This window comes from Neoarius graeffei, chromosome 1 (genome assembly GCF_027579695.1).
Source record: "Neoarius graeffei isolate fNeoGra1 chromosome 1, fNeoGra1.pri, whole genome shotgun sequence".
In the NCBI taxonomy this organism is placed as follows: domain Eukaryota; kingdom Metazoa; phylum Chordata; class Actinopteri; order Siluriformes; family Ariidae; genus Neoarius; species Neoarius graeffei.
This window is the reverse complement of record NC_083569.1, coordinates 72,771,146-72,789,836: the sequence shown is the minus strand read 5'-3', so window position 1 is coordinate 72,789,836 and position 18,691 is coordinate 72,771,146. Positions and strand designations below refer to the sequence as shown.

Here is an 18,691-nt window from a genome sequence, read left to right as displayed (position 1 = left end):
CATTTTTCCCCCTTATAACCACAAACTTAAAAGTTTTTTATTGAGATTTTATGTGCTAGACCAAGACAGAGTAGCACATAATTGTGAAGTGAAATGAAAATGAAAATGGTCTTCAAAATTTTAAACAAATAAAAATCTGAAAAATGTGGTGTGCATTAGTATTCAGCCCCTTGTCCTCTGATACCTCTAAATACAATCCAGTGCAATCAATTGCCTTCAGAAGTCATCTCATTATTTAATCGAGTCCTACTGTGTGTAATTTACTCTCAGCATAAATACACTTGTTCTGTGAAGGCCTCAGTGGTTTGTTAGAGAACACTGAAGAACAAACAGCATCATGAAGACCAAAGAACTCACCAGACAGGTCAGGGATAAAGTTCTGGAGAAGTTTAAAGAAGGGTTAGGTTATAAAAAAATATCCCAAGCTCTGAACATCTCAAGAAGCACTGTTCAATCCATCATTCAAAAATGGAAAAAGTATGGCACAACTGCAAACCTACCAAGACATGGCCGTCCACCTACACTGACAGAGCGAGCAAGGAGAGCACTGGTCAGAGAAGCAGCCAAGAGGCCCATGATCACTCTGGAGGAGCTGCAGAAATCCACAGCTCAGGTGGGAGAATCTGTGCACAGGACAACTATAAGTCGTACACTCCACAAATCTGGCCTTTTTGGAAGAGTGGCAAGAAGAAAGCCATTGTTGAAAGACGGGCATAAGAAGTCCCGTTTGCAGTTTACCAGAAGCCATGTAGGGGACACAGCAAACATGTGGAAAAAGGTGCTTTGGTCAGATGAGACCAAAGTTGAACTTTTTGGCTTAAATGCAAAGCGCTATGTGTGGCGGAAAACTAACACTGCTCATCACCCTGCACACACCATCCCCACTGTGAAACATGGTGGTGACAGCATCATGCTATGGGGATGCTTTTCTTCAGCAGGGACAGGGAAGCTGGTCAGAGTTGATGGGAAGATGGATGGAGCTAAATACAGGGCAATCCTGGAAGAAAACCTGTTGGAGGCTGCAAAAGACTTGAGACTGGGAAGGAGATTCACCTTCCAGCAAGACAATGACCCTAAACATACAGCCAGAGCTACAATGGAATGGTTTAGATCAAAGAATATTCATGTGTTAGAATGGCCCAGTCAAAGTCCAGACCTAAATCCCATTGCGCATCTGTGGCAAGACTTGAAAATTGCTGTTCACAGACGCTCTCCATCCAATCTGGCTGAGCTTGAGCTATTTTGCAAAGAAGAATGGGCAAAAATTTCAGTGTCTAGATGTGCAAAGCTGGTCGAGACATACCACAAAAGACTTGCAGCTGTAACTGCAGCAAAAGGTGGCTCTACGAAGTATTCACGCAGGGGGGCTGAATACTAATGCACACCACATTTTTCAGATTTTTATTTGTTTAAAATTTTGAAGACCATTTATCATTTTCGTTTCACTTCACAATTATGTGCTACTCTGTGTTGGTCTATCACATAAAATCTCAATAAAAAACTTTTAAGTTCGTGGTTGTAAGGTGGAAAAATGTGAAAAAGTTCAAGGGGTATGAATACTTTTTCAAGGCACTGTATATATGCTGTATATGAGAGATATGTATGCTGTATATGAGAGTTATGTGTGCTGTATATGAGAATTATGTGTGCTATATATGAGAGATACGTATGCTGTATATGAGAGATATGTATGCTGTATATGAGAGTTATGTGTGCTATATATGAGAGATATGTATGCTGTATATGAGAGTTATGTATGATATATATGAGTTATGTATGCTGTATATGAGAGATATGTATGCTGTATATGAGAGTTATGTGTGCTATATATGAGAGATATGTATGCTGTATATGAGAGATATGTATGCTGTATATGAGAGTTACACAGTGGTGCTTGAAAGTTTGTGAATGCTTTAGAATTTTCTATATTTCTGCATAAATATGACCTCAAACATCATCAGATTTTCACACAAGTCCTAAAAGTAGATAAAGAGAACCCAGTTAAACACATGAGACAAAATATTATACTTGGTCATTTATTTATTGAGGAAAATGATCCAATATTACATATCTGTGAGTGACAAAAGTATGTGAACCTCTAGGATTAGCAGTTAATTTGAAGGTGAAATTAGAGTCAGGCGTTTTCAATCAATGGGATGACAATCAGGTGTGAGTGAGCACGCTGTTTTATTTAAAGAAGAGGGATCTATCAAAGTCTGATCTTCACAACACATGTTTGTGGAAGTGTATCATGGCACGAACAAAGGAGATTTCTGAGGACCTCAGAAAAAGCGTTGTTGATGCTCATCAGGCTGGAAAAGGTTACAAAACCATCTCTGGAGAGTTTGGACTCCATCAGTCCACAGTCAGACAGATTGTGTCCATTCATCTCATCTCATTATCTCGAGCCGCTTTATCCTGTTCTACAGGGTCGCAGGCAAGCTGGAGCCTATCCCACGCTGTAAAAAAGATGTAACTTGCAAAACTGTTGAGTGAAAAAATTATTCTAATTTGAATGAACAAATTTCCCTTCTAATTGTTCAAGTAACTAAAAAAAATAGTTGAGATGCCTTTCCTTCGCCACAAGTTCATAGGAATTGGAAAATTAAGTTAAGTGAACTTATATATTCAAGTGCTGATTGACGCTCCTTAACCGATGCCACTGCGCATGCGCACTTCACAAGTTCAACGGTCAGGTGGAGTGAGAAGTCCGTGCAAACTGACACGAGACGTTGTCTAGGAGTCTAGACTAAGCTTTCCTCAACAGAGGCCAGGGAATGCCCTCCTTGTATGTCGGTATTTGTTTCTGTTTGTGTAATAATAGGCAAAGTGAAGTAGAACTTAAGTGTTGAGAGGTTTGTGTTAACTAAAAAATGTAATGCACACTAAATCATTGTAAAAAAAAAAATAGTCAAGCCAACTTAAAAATGTAACGCAACCTGCTGCCAAAGGATTTTGAGTAAACTCAACTTAGAACCATGATGTGCCAACTTGCTCTTCTAAGTTAATTGGCATTATTATTTCAATTTATTTCAACTAAACAATTTGAATGCACTGAACTTCTAAAGTCAAGTCTAGTCAAGTCAACATAAAATACTCTTCTATGTGAACTTAAAAGGATAATTTGGGGCGTCATAGCTCAGGTGGATAAGGCCCCATACCATAAATCCAGGACCCTCAGTTTGATTCCGACGCGAGGTCATTTCGCGATCCCTCCGTCTCTCTCTCCTGCTCATTTCCTGTCTCTACACTGTCCTATCCAATAAAGGTGGAAAAAGCCCAAAAAAGAATAATTTAGGATAACATAATGTTTTTTTGCGCCAACTTGCTTTTAAAAGTTAATTGGAATGATTATTTCAATTTATTTCAACATCACAATTTGAATGCACTGAACTTGCTAAATAAAGTAAGGTCAACATAAAATACTCATCTGTGTCGACTTAAAAGAGCAAGTCAGCACAACTATTTGGCCCGGAGTTGAGTTTACTCAAAATCCTTTGGCAGCAGGTTGGGCTACATTTTTAAGTTGGCTTAACTAATTTTTTTTTACAGTTCAGCTGACTACGGGCGAAAGGCAGGGTACACCCTGGACAAGTCGCCAGGTCATCACAGGGCTGACACACAGACAACCATTCACACTCACATTCACACCTACGGTCAATTTAGAGTCACCAGTTAACCTAACCTGCATGTCTTTGGACTGTGGGGGAAACCGGAGCACCCGGAGGAAACCCACGCGGACAAGGGGAGAACATGCAAACTCCGCACAGAAAGGCCCTCGTTGGCCACGGGGCTCGAACCCGGACAATCTTGCTGTGAAGCAACAGCGCTAACCAGTACACCACCGTGCTGCCCAGATTGTGTCCAAATGGAGGAAATTCAAGATCATTGTTACCTTCCCCAGGAGTGGTCGACCAACAAAGATCACTCCAAGAGCAAGGCGTGTGATAGTTGATGAGGTCACAAAGGACCTCAGGGTAACTTCTAAGCAACTGAAGGCCTCTCTCACATTGGCTAATGTTAATGTTCATGAGTCTACCATCAGGAGAACACTGAACAACAATGGTGTAATGGCAGGGTTGCAAGGAGAAAGCCACTGCTCTGCAAAAAGAATATTGCTGCTCGTCTTCAGTTTACTAAAGATCACGTGGACAAGCCAGAAGGCTATTGGAAAAATGTTTTGTGGACGGACGAGACCAAAATAGAACTTTTTGGTTTAAATGAGAAGCATTATGTTTCGAGAAAGGAAAACACTGCATTCCAGCATAAGAACCTTATCCCATCTGTGAAATATGGTGGTGGTAGTATCATGGTTTGGGCCTGTTTTGCTGCATCTGGGCCAGGACAGCTTGTCATCATTGATGGAACAATGAATTCTATGAACTTTTAGGACTTGTGTGAAAATCTGATGATGTTTTAGGTCATATTTATGCAGAAATAGAGAAAATTCTAAAGGAGAGTTATGTGTGCTGTACATGAGAGTTATGTGTGCTGTACATGAGAGTTATGTGTGCTGTATATGAGAGTTATGTGTGCTGTACATGAGAGTAATGTGTGCTGTACATGAGAGTTATGTGTGCTGTACATGAGAGTTATGTGTGCTGTACATGAGAGTAATGTGTGCTGTACATGAGAGTAATGTGTGCTGTACATGAGAGTTATGTGTGCTGTACATGAGAGTTATGTGTGCTGTACATGAGAGTAATGTGTGCTGTACATGAGAGTAATGTGTGCTGTACATGAGAGTTATGTGTGCTGTACATGAGAGTTATGTGTGCTGTACATGAGAGTTATGTGTGCTGTACATGAGAGTTATGTGTGCTGTATATGAGAGTTATGTGTGCTGTACATGAGAGTTATGTGTGCTGTATATGAGAGTTATGTGTGCTGTACATGAGAGTTATGTGTGCTGTACATGAGAGTTATGTGTGCTGTACATGAGAGTTATGTGTGCTGTACATGAGAGTTATGTGTGCTGTACATGAGAGTTATGTGTGCTGTATATGAGAGTTATGTGTGCTGTTTATGAGAGTTATGTGTGCTGTATATGAGAGTTATGTGTGCTGTATATGAGAGTTATGTGTGCTGTATATGAGTTATGTGTGCTGCATATGAGAGTTATGTGTGCTGTATATGAGTTATGTGTGCTGCATATGAGAGTTATGTGTGCTGTGTATGAGAGTTATGTGTGCTGTATATGAGAGTTCTGTGTGCTGTACATGAGAGTAATGTGTGCTGTATATGAGAGTTATGTGTGCTGTACATGAGAGTTATGTGTGCTGTACATGAGAGTTATGTGTGCTGTACATGAGAGTTATGTGTGCTGTACATGAGAGTTATGTATATGAGAGTTATGTGTGCTGTATATGAGAGTTATGTGTGCTGTATATGAGAGTTATGTGTGCTGTGTATGAGAGTTATGTATATGAGAGTTATGTGTGCTGTACATGAGAGTTATGTGTGCTGTACATGAGAGTTATGTGTGCTGTATATGAGAGTTATGTGTGCTGTATATGAGAGTTATGTGTGCTGTATATGAGTTATGTGTGCTGCATATGAGAGTTATGTGTGCTGTATATGAGTTATGTGTGCTGTATATGAGAGTTATGTGTGCTGTACATGAGAGTAATGTGTGCTGTATATGAGAGTTATGTGTGCTGTACATGAGAGTTATGTGTGCTGTATATGAGAGTTATGTGTGCTGTATATGAGAGTTATGTGTGCTGTACATGAGAGTTATGTGTGCTGTATATGAGAGTTATGTGTGCTGTATATGAGAGTTATGTGTGCTGTACATGAGAGTTATGTGTGCTGTATATGAGAGTTATGTGTGCTGTATATGAGAGTTATGTGTGCTGTATATGAGAGTTATGTGTGCTGTATATGAGAGTTATGTGTGCTGTACATGAGAGTTATGTGTGCTGTACATGAGAGTTATGTGTGCTGTACATGAGAGTTATGTGTGCTGTACATGAGAGTTATGTGTGCTGTATATGAGAGTTATGTGTGCTGTTTATGAGAGTTATGTGTGCTGTATATGAGAGTTATGTGTGCTGTATATGAGAGTTATGTGTGCTGTATATGAGTTATGTGTGCTGCATATGAGAGTTATGTGTGCTGTATATGAGTTATGTGTGCTGCATATGAGAGTTATGTGTGCTGTGTATGAGAGTTATGTGTGCTGTATATGAGAGTTATGTGTGCTGTACATGAGAGTAATGTGTGCTGTATATGAGAGTTATATGTGCTGTACATGAGAGTTATGTGTGCTGTACATGAGAGTTATGTGTGCTGTACATGAGAGTTATGTGTGCTGTACATGAGAGTTATGTATATGAGAGTTATGTGTGCTGTATATGAGAGTTATGTGTGCTGTATATGAGAGTTATGTGTGCTGTGTATGAGAGTTATGTATATGAGAGTTATGTGTGCTGTACATGAGAGTTATGTGTGCTGTACATGAGAGTTATGTGTGCTGTATATGAGAGTTATGTGTGCTGTATATGAGAGTTATGTGTGCTGTATATGAGTTATGTGTGCTGCATATGAGAGTTATGTGTGCTGTATATGAGTTATGTGTGCTGTATATGAGAGTTATGTGTGCTGTACATGAGAGTAATGTGTGCTGTATATGAGAGTTATGTGTGCTGTACACGAGAGTTATGTGTGCTGTATATGAGAGTTATGTGTGCTGTATATGAGAGTTATGTGTGCTGTACATGAGAGTTATGTGTGCTGTATATGAGAGTTATGTGTGCTGTATATGAGAGTTATGTGTGCTGTACATGAGAGTTATGTGTGCTGTATATGAGAGTTATGTGTGCTGTATATGAGAGTTATGTGTGCTGTATATGAGAGTTATGTGTGCTGTGTATGAGAGTTATGTGTGCTGTACATGAGAGTTATGTATATGAGAGTTATGTGTGCTGTACATGAGAGTTATGTGTGCTGTACATGAGAGTTATGTGTGCTGTATATGAGAGTTGTGTGTGCTGTATATGAGAGTTATGTGTGCTGTATATGAGAGTTATGTGTGCTGTATATGAGAGTTATGTGTGCTGCATATGAGAGTTATGTGTGCTGTATATGAGAGTGGTGTGTGCTGTATATGAGAGTTATGTGTGCTGTGTATGAGAGTTGTGTGTGCTGTATATGAGAGTTATGTGTGCTGTATATGAGAGTTATGTGTGCTGTATATGAGAGTTATGTGTGCTGCATATGAGAGTTATGTGTGCTGTATATGAGAGTGGTGTGTGCTGTATATGAGAGTTCTGTGTGCTGTATATGAGAGTTATGTGTGCTGTATATGAGAGTTATGTGTGCTGTATATGAGAGTTATGTGTGCTGTATATGAGAGTTATGTGTGCTGTATATGAGAGTTGTGTGTGCTGTATATGAGAGTTCTGTGTGCTGTATATGAGAGTTATGTGTGCTGTATATGAGAGTTATGTGTGCTGTATATGAGAGTTATGTGTGCTGTGTATGAGAGTTATGTGTGCTGTATATGAGAGTGGTGTGTGCTGTATATGAGAGTTATGTGTGCTGTATATGAGAGTTATGTGTGCTGTATATGAGAGTTATGTGTGCTGCATATGAGAGTTATGTGTGCTGTATATGAGAGTTATGTGTGCTGTATATGAGAGTGGTGTGTGCTGTATATGAGAGTTATGTGTGCTGTATATGAGAGTTATGTGTGCTGTATATGAGAGTTGTGTGTGCTGTATATGAGAGTTCTGTGTGCTGTATATGAGAGTGGTGTGTGCTGTATATGAGAGTTATGTGTGCTGTATATGAGAGTTATGTGTGCTGTATATGAGAGTTGTGTGTGCTGTATATGAGAGTTCTGTGTGCTGTATATGAGAGTTATGTGTGCTGTATATGAGAGTTATGTGTGCTGTATATGAGAGTTATGTGTGCTGTATATGAGAGTTATGTGTGCTGTATATGAGAGTTATGTGTGCTGTATATGAGAGTTGTGTGTGCTGTATATGAGAGTTCTGTGTGCTGTATATGAGAGTTATGTGTGCTGTATATGAGAGTTATGTGTGCTGTATATGAGAGTTATGTGTGCTGTATATGAGAGTTATGTGTGCTGTATATGAGAGTTATGTGTGCTGTATATGAGAGTTATGTGTGCTGTATATGAGAGTTATGTGTGCTGTATATGAGTTCTGTGTGCTGTATATGAGAGTTATGTGTGCTGTGTATGAGAGTTATGTGTGCTGTGTATGAGAGTTATGTGTGCTGTATATGAGAGTTATGTGTGCTGTATATGAGAGTTATGTGTGCTGTATATGAGAGTTATGTGTGCTGTATATGAGAGTTATGTGTGCTGTATATGAGAGTTATGTGTGCTGTATATGAGTTCTGTGTGCTGTATATGAGAGTTATGTGTGCTGTGTATGAGAGTTATGTGTGCTGTGTATGAGAGTTATGTGTGCTGTATATGAGAGTTATGTGTGCTGTATATGAGAGTTATGTGTGCTGTATATGAGAGTTATGTGTGCTGTATATGAGAGTTATGTGTGCTGTATATGAGAGTTATGTGTTCTGTATATGAGAGTTGTGTGTGCTGTATATGAGAGTTATGCGTGCTGTATATGAGAGTTATGTGTGCTGTATATGAGAGTTATGTGTGCTGTATATGAGAGTTATGTGTGCTGTATATGAGAGTTATGTGTGCTGTATATGAGAGTTATGTGTGCTGTGTATGAGAGTTATGTGTGCTGTATATGAGAGTTATGTGTGCTGTATATGAGAGTTATGTGTGCTGTATATGAGAGTTATGTGTGCTGTATATGAGAGTTCTGTGTGCTGTATATGAGAGTTATGTGTGCTGTATATGAGAGTTCTGTGTGCTGTATATGAGAGTTATGTGTTCTGTATATGAGAGTTGTGTGTGCTGTATATGAGAGTTATGTGTGCTGTATATGAGAGTTATGTGTTCTGTATATGAGAGTTGTGTGTGCTGTATATGAGAGTTGTGTGTGCTGTATATGAGAGTTATGTGTGCTGTATATGAGAGTTATGTGTGCTGTATATGAGAGTTATGTGTGCTGTATATGAGAGTTATGTGTGCTGTATATGAGAGTTATGTGTGCTGTATATGAGAGTTATGTGTGCTGTATATGAGAGTTATGTGTGCTGTATATGAGAGTTATGTGTGCTGTATATGAGAGTTCTGTGTGCTGTATATGAGAGTTCTGTGTGCTGTATATGAGAGTTATGTGTGCTGTATATGAGAGTTATGTGTGCTGTATATGAGAGTTCTGTGTGCTGTATATGAGAGTTATGTGTGCTGTATATGAGAGTTCTGTGTGCTGTATATGAGAGTTATGTGTGCTGTATATGAGAGTTATGTGTGCTGTATATGAGAGTTCTGTGTGCTGTATATGAGAGTTATGTGTGCTGTATATGAGAGTTATGTGTGCTGTATATGAGAGTTATGTGTTCTGTATATGAGAGTTGTGTGTGCTGTATATGAGAGTTATGTGTGCTGTATATGAGAGTTATGTGTGCTGTATATGAGAGTTATGTGTGCTGTATATGAGAGTTCTGTGTGCTGTATATGAGAGTTCTGTGTGCTGTATATGAGAGTTCTGTGTGCTGTATATGAGAGTTATGTGTGCTGTATATGAGAGTTATGTGTGCTGTATATGAGAGTTCTGTGTGCTGTATATGAGAGTTATGTGTGCTGTATATGAGAGTTCTGTGTGCTGTATATGAGAGTTCTGTGTGCTGTATATGAGAGTTCTGTGTGCTGTATATGAGAGTTATGTGTGCTGTATATGAGAGTTATGTGTGCTGTATATGAGAGTTCTGTGTGCTGTATATGAGAGTTCTGTGTGCTGTATATGAGAGTTCTGTGTGCTGTATATGAGAGTTATGTGTGCTGTATATGAGAGTTATGTGTGCTGTATATGAGAGTTATGTGTGCTGTATATGAGAGTTATGTGTGCTGTATATGAGTTCTGTGTGCTGTATATGAGAGTTATGTGTGCTGTGTATGAGAGTTATGTGTGCTGTGTATGAGAGTTATGTGTGCTGTATATGAGAGTTATGTGTGCTGTATATGAGAGTTATGTGTGCTGTATATGAGAGTTATGTGTGCTGTATATGAGAGTTATGTGTGCTGTATATGAGAGTTATGTGTGCTGTATATGAGAGTTATGTGTGCTGTATATGAGAGTTGTGTGTGCTGTATATGAGAGTTATGCGTGCTGTATATGAGAGTTATGTGTGCTGTATATGAGAGTTATGCGTGCTGTATATGAGAGTTATGTGTGCTGTATATGAGAGTTATGTGTGCTGTATATGAGAGTTATGTGTGCTGTGTATGAGAGTTATGTGTGCTGTATATGAGAGTTATGCGTGCTGTATATGAGAGTTATGTGTGCTGTATATGAGAGTTATGTGTGCTGTATATGAGAGTTCTGTGTGCTGTATATGAGAGTTATGTGTGCTGTATATGAGAGTTCTGTGTGCTGTATATGAGAGTTATGTGTTCTGTATATGAGAGTTGTGTGTGCTGTATATGAGAGTTATGTGTGCTGTATATGAGAGTTATGTGTTCTGTATATGAGAGTTGTGTGTGCTGTATATGAGAGTTGTGTGTGCTGTATATGAGAGTTATGTGTGCTGTATATGAGAGTTATGTGTGCTGTATATGAGAGTTATGTGTGCTGTATATGAGAGTTATGTGTGCTGTATATGAGAGTTATGTGTGCTGTATATGAGAGTTATGTGTGCTGTATATGAGAGTTATGTGTGCTGTATATGAGAGTTATGTGTGCTGTATATGAGAGTTCTGTGTGCTGTATATGAGAGTTCTGTGTGCTGTATATGAGAGTTATGTGTGCTGTATATGAGAGTTATGTGTGCTGTATATGAGAGTTCTGTGTGCTGTATATGAGAGTTATGTGTGCTGTATATGAGAGTTCTGTGTGCTGTATATGAGAGTTATGTGTGCTGTATATGAGAGTTATGTGTGCTGTATATGAGAGTTCTGTGTGCTGTATATGAGAGTTATGTGTGCTGTATATGAGAGTTATGTGTGCTGTATATGAGAGTTATGTGTTCTGTATATGAGAGTTGTGTGTGCTGTATATGAGAGTTATGTGTGCTGTATATGAGAGTTATGTGTGCTGTATATGAGAGTTATGTGTGCTGTATATGAGAGTTCTGTGTGCTGTATATGAGAGTTCTGTGTGCTGTATATGAGAGTTCTGTGTGCTGTATATGAGAGTTATGTGTGCTGTATATGAGAGTTATGTGTGCTGTATATGAGAGTTCTGTGTGCTGTATATGAGAGTTATGTGTGCTGTATATGAGAGTTCTGTGTGCTGTATATGAGAGTTCTGTGTGCTGTATATGAGAGTTCTGTGTGCTGTATATGAGAGTTATGTGTGCTGTATATGAGAGTTATGTGTGCTGTATATGAGAGTTCTGTGTGCTGTATATGAGAGTTCTGTGTGCTGTATATGAGAGTTCTGTGTGCTGTATATGAGAGTTATGTGTGCTGTATATGAGAGTTATGTGTGCTGTATATGAGAGTTATGTGTGCTGTATATGAGAGTTATGTGTGCTGTATATGAGTTCTGTGTGCTGTATATGAGAGTTATGTGTGCTGTGTATGAGAGTTATGTGTGCTGTGTATGAGAGTTATGTGTGCTGTATATGAGAGTTATGTGTGCTGTATATGAGAGTTATGTGTGCTGTATATGAGAGTTATGTGTGCTGTATATGAGAGTTATGTGTGCTGTATATGAGAGTTATGTGTGCTGTATATGAGAGTTATGTGTGCTGTATATGAGAGTTGTGTGTGCTGTATATGAGAGTTATGCGTGCTGTATATGAGAGTTATGTGTGCTGTATATGAGAGTTATGCGTGCTGTATATGAGAGTTATGTGTGCTGTATATGAGAGTTATGTGTGCTGTATATGAGAGTTATGTGTGCTGTGTATGAGAGTTATGTGTGCTGTATATGAGAGTTATGTGTGCTGTATATGAGAGTTATGTGTGCTGTATATGAGAGTTATGTGTGCTGTATATGAGAGTTCTGTGTGCTGTATATGAGAGTTATGTGTGCTGTATATGAGAGTTCTGTGTGCTGTATATGAGAGTTATGTGTTCTGTATATGAGAGTTGTGTGTGCTGTATATGAGAGTTATGTGTGCTGTATATGAGAGTTATGTGTTCTGTATATGAGAGTTGTGTGTGCTGTATATGAGAGTTGTGTGTGCTGTATATGAGAGTTGTGTGTGCTGTATATGAGAGTTATGTGTGCTGTATATGAGAGTTATGTGTGCTGTATATGAGAGTTATGTGTGCTGTATATGAGAGTTATGTGTGCTGTATATGAGAGTTATGTGTGCTGTATATGAGAGTTCTGTGTGCTGTATATGAGAGTTATGTGTGCTGTATATGAGAGTTATGTGTGCTGTATATGAGAGTTATGTGTGCTGTATATGAGAGTTATGTGTGCTGTATATGAGAGTTATGTGTGCTGTGTATGAGAGTTATGTGTGCTGTATATGAGAGTTATGTGTGCTGTATATGAGAGTTATGTGTGCTGTATATGAGAGTTATGTGTGCTGTATATGAGAGTTCTGTGTGCTGTATATGAGAGTTATGTGTGCTGTATATGAGAGTTCTGTGTGCTGTATATGAGAGTTATGTGTTCTGTATATGAGAGTTGTGTGTGCTGTATATGAGAGTTATGTGTGCTGTATATGAGAGTTATGTGTTCTGTATATGAGAGTTGTGTGTGCTGTATATGAGAGTTGTGTGTGCTGTATATGAGAGTTATGTGTGCTGTATATGAGAGTTATGTGTGCTGTATATGAGAGTTATGTGTGCTGTATATGAGAGTTATGTGTGCTGTATATGAGAGTTATGTGTGCTGTATATGAGAGTTATGTGTGCTGTATATGAGAGTTATGTGTGCTGTATATGAGAGTTCTGTGTGCTGTATATGAGAGTTCTGTGTGCTGTATATGAGAGTTATGTGTGCTGTATATGAGAGTTATGTGTGCTGTATATGAGAGTTCTGTGTGCTGTATATGAGAGTTATGTGTGCTGTATATGAGAGTTCTGTGTGCTGTATATGAGAGTTATGTGTGCTGTATATGAGAGTTATGTGTGCTGTATATGAGAGTTCTGTGTGCTGTATATGAGAGTTATGTGTGCTGTATATGAGAGTTATGTGTGCTGTATATGAGAGTTATGTGTTCTGTATATGAGAGTTGTGTGTGCTGTATATGAGAGTTATGTGTGCTGTATATGAGAGTTATGTGTGCTGTATATGAGAGTTATGTGTGCTGTATATGAGAGTTCTGTGTGCTGTATATGAGAGTTCTGTGTGCTGTATATGAGAGTTCTGTGTGCTGTATATGAGAGTTATGTGTGCTGTATATGAGAGTTATGTGTGCTGTATATGAGAGTTCTGTGTGCTGTATATGAGAGTTATGTGTGCTGTATATGAGAGTTCTGTGTGCTGTATATGAGAGTTCTGTGTGCTGTATATGAGAGTTCTGTGTGCTGTATATGAGAGTTATGTGTGCTGTATATGAGAGTTATGTGTGCTGTATATGAGAGTTCTGTGTGCTGTATATGAGAGTTCTGTGTGCTGTATATGAGAGTTCTGTGTGCTGTATATGAGAGTTATGTGTGCTGTATATGAGAGTTATGTGTGCTGTATATGAGAGTTATGTGTGCTGTATATGAGAGTTATGTGTGCTGTATATGAGTTCTGTGTGCTGTATATGAGAGTTATGTGTGCTGTGTATGAGAGTTATGTGTGCTGTGTATGAGAGTTATGTGTGCTGTATATGAGAGTTATGTGTGCTGTATATGAGAGTTATGTGTGCTGTATATGAGAGTTATGTGTGCTGTATATGAGAGTTATGTGTGCTGTATATGAGAGTTATGTGTGCTGTATATGAGAGTTATGTGTGCTGTATATGAGAGTTGTGTGTGCTGTATATGAGAGTTATGCGTGCTGTATATGAGAGTTATGTGTGCTGTATATGAGAGTTATGCGTGCTGTATATGAGAGTTATGTGTGCTGTATATGAGAGTTATGTGTGCTGTATATGAGAGTTATGTGTGCTGTGTATGAGAGTTATGTGTGCTGTATATGAGAGTTATGTGTGCTGTATATGAGAGTTATGTGTGCTGTATATGAGAGTTATGTGTGCTGTATATGAGAGTTCTGTGTGCTGTATATGAGAGTTATGTGTGCTGTATATGAGAGTTCTGTGTGCTGTATATGAGAGTTATGTGTTCTGTATATGAGAGTTGTGTGTGCTGTATATGAGAGTTATGTGTGCTGTATATGAGAGTTATGTGTTCTGTATATGAGAGTTGTGTGTGCTGTATATGAGAGTTGTGTGTGCTGTATATGAGAGTTATGTGTGCTGTATATGAGAGTTATGTGTGCTGTATATGAGAGTTATGTGTGCTGTATATGAGAGTTATGTGTGCTGTATATGAGAGTTATGTGTGCTGTATATGAGAGTTATGTGTGCTGTATATGAGAGTTATGTGTGCTGTATATGAGAGTTATGTGTGCTGTATATGAGAGTTCTGTGTGCTGTATATGAGAGTTCTGTGTGCTGTATATGAGAGTTATGTGTGCTGTATATGAGAGTTATGTGTGCTGTATATGAGAGTTCTGTGTGCTGTATATGAGAGTTATGTGTGCTGTATATGAGAGTTCTGTGTGCTGTATATGAGAGTTATGTGTGCTGTATATGAGAGTTATGTGTGCTGTATATGAGAGTTCTGTGTGCTGTATATGAGAGTTATGTGTGCTGTATATGAGAGTTATGTGTGCTGTATATGAGAGTTATGTGTTCTGTATATGAGAGTTGTGTGTGCTGTATATGAGAGTTATGTGTGCTGTATATGAGAGTTATGTGTGCTGTATATGAGAGTTATGTGTGCTGTATATGAGAGTTCTGTGTGCTGTATATGAGAGTTCTGTGTGCTGTATATGAGAGTTCTGTGTGCTGTATATGAGAGTTATGTGTGCTGTATATGAGAGTTATGTGTGCTGTATATGAGAGTTCTGTGTGCTGTATATGAGAGTTATGTGTGCTGTATATGAGAGTTCTGTGTGCTGTATATGAGAGTTCTGTGTGCTGTATATGAGAGTTCTGTGTGCTGTATATGAGAGTTATGTGTGCTGTATATGAGAGTTATGTGTGCTGTATATGAGAGTTCTGTGTGCTGTATATGAGAGTTCTGTGTGCTGTATATGAGAGTTCTGTGTGCTGTATATGAGAGTTATGTGTGCTGTATATGAGAGTTATGTGTGCTGTATATGAGAGTTATGTGTGCTGTATATGAGAGTTATGTGTGCTGTATATGAGTTCTGTGTGCTGTATATGAGAGTTATGTGTGCTGTGTATGAGAGTTATGTGTGCTGTGTATGAGAGTTATGTGTGCTGTATATGAGAGTTATGTGTGCTGTATATGAGAGTTATGTGTGCTGTATATGAGAGTTATGTGTGCTGTATATGAGAGTTATGTGTGCTGTATATGAGAGTTATGTGTGCTGTATATGAGAGTTATGTGTGCTGTATATGAGAGTTGTGTGTGCTGTATATGAGAGTTATGCGTGCTGTATATGAGAGTTATGTGTGCTGTATATGAGAGTTATGCGTGCTGTATATGAGAGTTATGTGTGCTGTATATGAGAGTTATGTGTGCTGTATATGAGAGTTATGTGTGCTGTGTATGAGAGTTATGTGTGCTGTATATGAGAGTTATGTGTGCTGTATATGAGAGTTATGTGTGCTGTATATGAGAGTTATGTGTGCTGTATATGAGAGTTCTGTGTGCTGTATATGAGAGTTATGTGTGCTGTATATGAGAGTTCTGTGTGCTGTATATGAGAGTTATGTGTTCTGTATATGAGAGTTGTGTGTGCTGTATATGAGAGTTATGTGTGCTGTATATGAGAGTTATGTGTTCTGTATATGAGAGTTGTGTGTGCTGTATATGAGAGTTGTGTGTGCTGTATATGAGAGTTATGTGTGCTGTATATGAGAGTTATGTGTGCTGTATATGAGAGTTATGTGTGCTGTATATGAGAGTTATGTGTGCTGTATATGAGAGTTATGTGTGCTGTATATGAGAGTTATGTGTGCTGTATATGAGAGTTATGTGTGCTGTATATGAGAGTTATGTGTGCTGTATATGAGAGTTCTGTGTGCTGTATATGAGAGTTCTGTGTGCTGTATATGAGAGTTATGTGTGCTGTATATGAGAGTTATGTGTGCTGTATATGAGAGTTCTGTGTGCTGTATATGAGAGTTATGTGTGCTGTATATGAGAGTTCTGTGTGCTGTATATGAGAGTTATGTGTGCTGTATATGAGAGTTATGTGTGCTGTATATGAGAGTTCTGTGTGCTGTATATGAGAGTTATGTGTGCTGTATATGAGAGTTATGTGTGCTGTATATGAGAGTTATGTGTTCTGTATATGAGAGTTGTGTGTGCTGTATATGAGAGTTATGTGTGCTGTATATGAGAGTTATGTGTGCTGTATATGAGAGTTATGTGTGCTGTATATGAGAGTTCTGTGTGCTGTATATGAGAGTTCTGTGTGCTGTATATGAGAGTTCTGTGTGCTGTATATGAGAGTTATGTGTGCTGTATATGAGAGTTATGTGTGCTGTATATGAGAGTTCTGTGTGCTGTATATGAGAGTTATGTGTGCTGTATATGAGAGTTCTGTGTGCTGTATATGAGAGTTCTGTGTGCTGTATATGAGAGTTCTGTGTGCTGTATATGAGAGTTCTGTGTGCTGTATATGAGAGTTCTGTGTGCTGTATATGAGAGTTATGTGTGCTGTATATGAGAGTTATGTGTGCTGTATATGAGAGTTCTGTGTGCTGTATATGAGAGTTCTGTGTGCTGTATATGAGAGTTCTGTGTGCTGTATATGAGAGTTATGTGTGCTGTATATGAGAGTTATGTGTGCTGTATATGAGCGCAACAAATAAACACCCATTTCCAGCCACGCCGAACTGCCATAAAAGTCACGCGCTCGTATAACCTCCTTGTCCTACCTCATATGCCAAGAGAGTGGAGATATTTCACCCAGACAAGACAAACAGCGACCTTGAACTCGGTTTAAACGTGTAACAAGTGATCCATCGGAGCTCCGCGAACTGAAAGCGCCAGAGCGCAGCTTACTTCTCAGCGGCGGTTTGCTGGATGTCAGCGCCGAGACGTGTCTTTGCAGGCTGATAACTTTGCTCTCCAGCGTCCCTGAGCGATGGCAAATGTTGGCGATTTCTCCTTCGAGTTCCTCCAGGATGCTGACCGACTGCCTGCACAGATCAGAGAGCTGCCTGAGGATGGAGCTCAGGCTGAAGCCGCACACGTCCGCCAGCTCAGTGAAGGAAGCTCCGCCGCTCCTCAGCGCGCTTTTACACACGTCCTTGGGCACAATGAGGCGTTTACAGAACGGCATCTTCTTCTCCTCTTCTTTATATATTTACTGAACTGTTGCAGTGTGTTGGAGGTGTGTGTGTGTGTGTGTGAGAGAGAGAGAGAGAGAGAGAGAGAGATCAGCGCATGGTCTGTTCCCCGCGCTGAACTCCGTGGCTGCGTCCGCAGAACCGTGCGGGCATCTTTTTTGCGCTGCAGCGGATTGTCCACTGCGCGGAGCTCTGTTCAGCCTGCAGGAGTGTGAGGGAGGATTCAGCAGTCAGCAGCTTTACAGCAGGATGCAGCCCAGCCACAGGTACAGGAGCTGCGATCAAAACACGCACACTAACTAACTCAACAGCATGTCACACTTCTGAGCTCTGGAGTCCAGCAATGCGCGGTTTTGGACGGGCCACTGGAGCTGCCGCAATATTTTCACACACTAGTTAATACGGTAGTGTGCGGTTTGGACACACACACACACAACTGTGAAACAGGGCTCAGCTTCCTGCTGCTTTTCGTGTTCACCTGAACTTGACTGACTTTTGCGCACCGACTTTGCGCATGCGGGAATTCGCCCGAACCCGAGTCTTTCTACTTCACCCCTAACATCATGCACGCGTTGTGGCTTACAAACACTAAAAACCAAACGTTTTCCTGGTTGTAAGCCAGTTGTCCAGCTACAGAAGTTCAGATCAGTGCTGTTGTTAAGTAGTAATGAGTCCAAGGAACCGTCAACGAGAAGGTTGTTGGTTCGACTCCCTGGACCAGTGCCCAAGAGCAAGGTAGCCACTTGTCCTGTTCTACAGGGTCGCAGGCAAGCTGGAGCCTAACCCAGCTGACTACAGGCGAAAGGCGGGGTACACCCTGGACAAGTCGCCAGGTCATCACAGGGCTGACACATAGACACAGACAACCATTCACACTCACATTCACACCTACGGTCAATTTAGAGTCACCAGTTAACCTAACCTGCATGTCTTTGGACTGTGGGGGAAACCGGAGGAAACGGAGAACATGCAAACTCCACACAGAAAGGCCCTCGCCGGCCACGGGGCTCGAACCTGAACCTTCTTGCTGTGAGGCAACAACGCTAACCACTACACCACCGTGCCGCCCATGTGCTGAATGTCATTAATGTATTGTAAAGAACAACAATGATCCATCCATTATCTGTTGCCACTTATCCTGTTCTACAGGGTCGCAGGCAAGCTGGAGCCTATCCCAGCTGACTACAGGCGAAAGGCG

The 18,691-nt window shown here is 39.9% G+C and overlaps 1 protein-coding gene across 2 annotated transcripts in view; it reads right to left on the bottom strand.

The window, feature by feature from the left end:
• nhsl2 (NHS-like 2) overlaps window positions 1-17,550 on the bottom strand; it is a 213,743-nt gene extending 196,193 nt beyond the window's left edge. For both annotated transcript variants that reach the window (XM_060923136.1, XM_060922969.1), the window contains exon 1: window positions 17,207-17,550. In XM_060923136.1, the coding sequence (XP_060779119.1) occupies window positions 17,207-17,486 (280 nt within the window). In that variant the 5' untranslated portion in view covers window positions 17,487-17,550. The remainder of the gene's footprint in view (window positions 1-17,206) is intronic.
• Window positions 17,551-18,691: the final 1,141 nt, after the last annotated feature.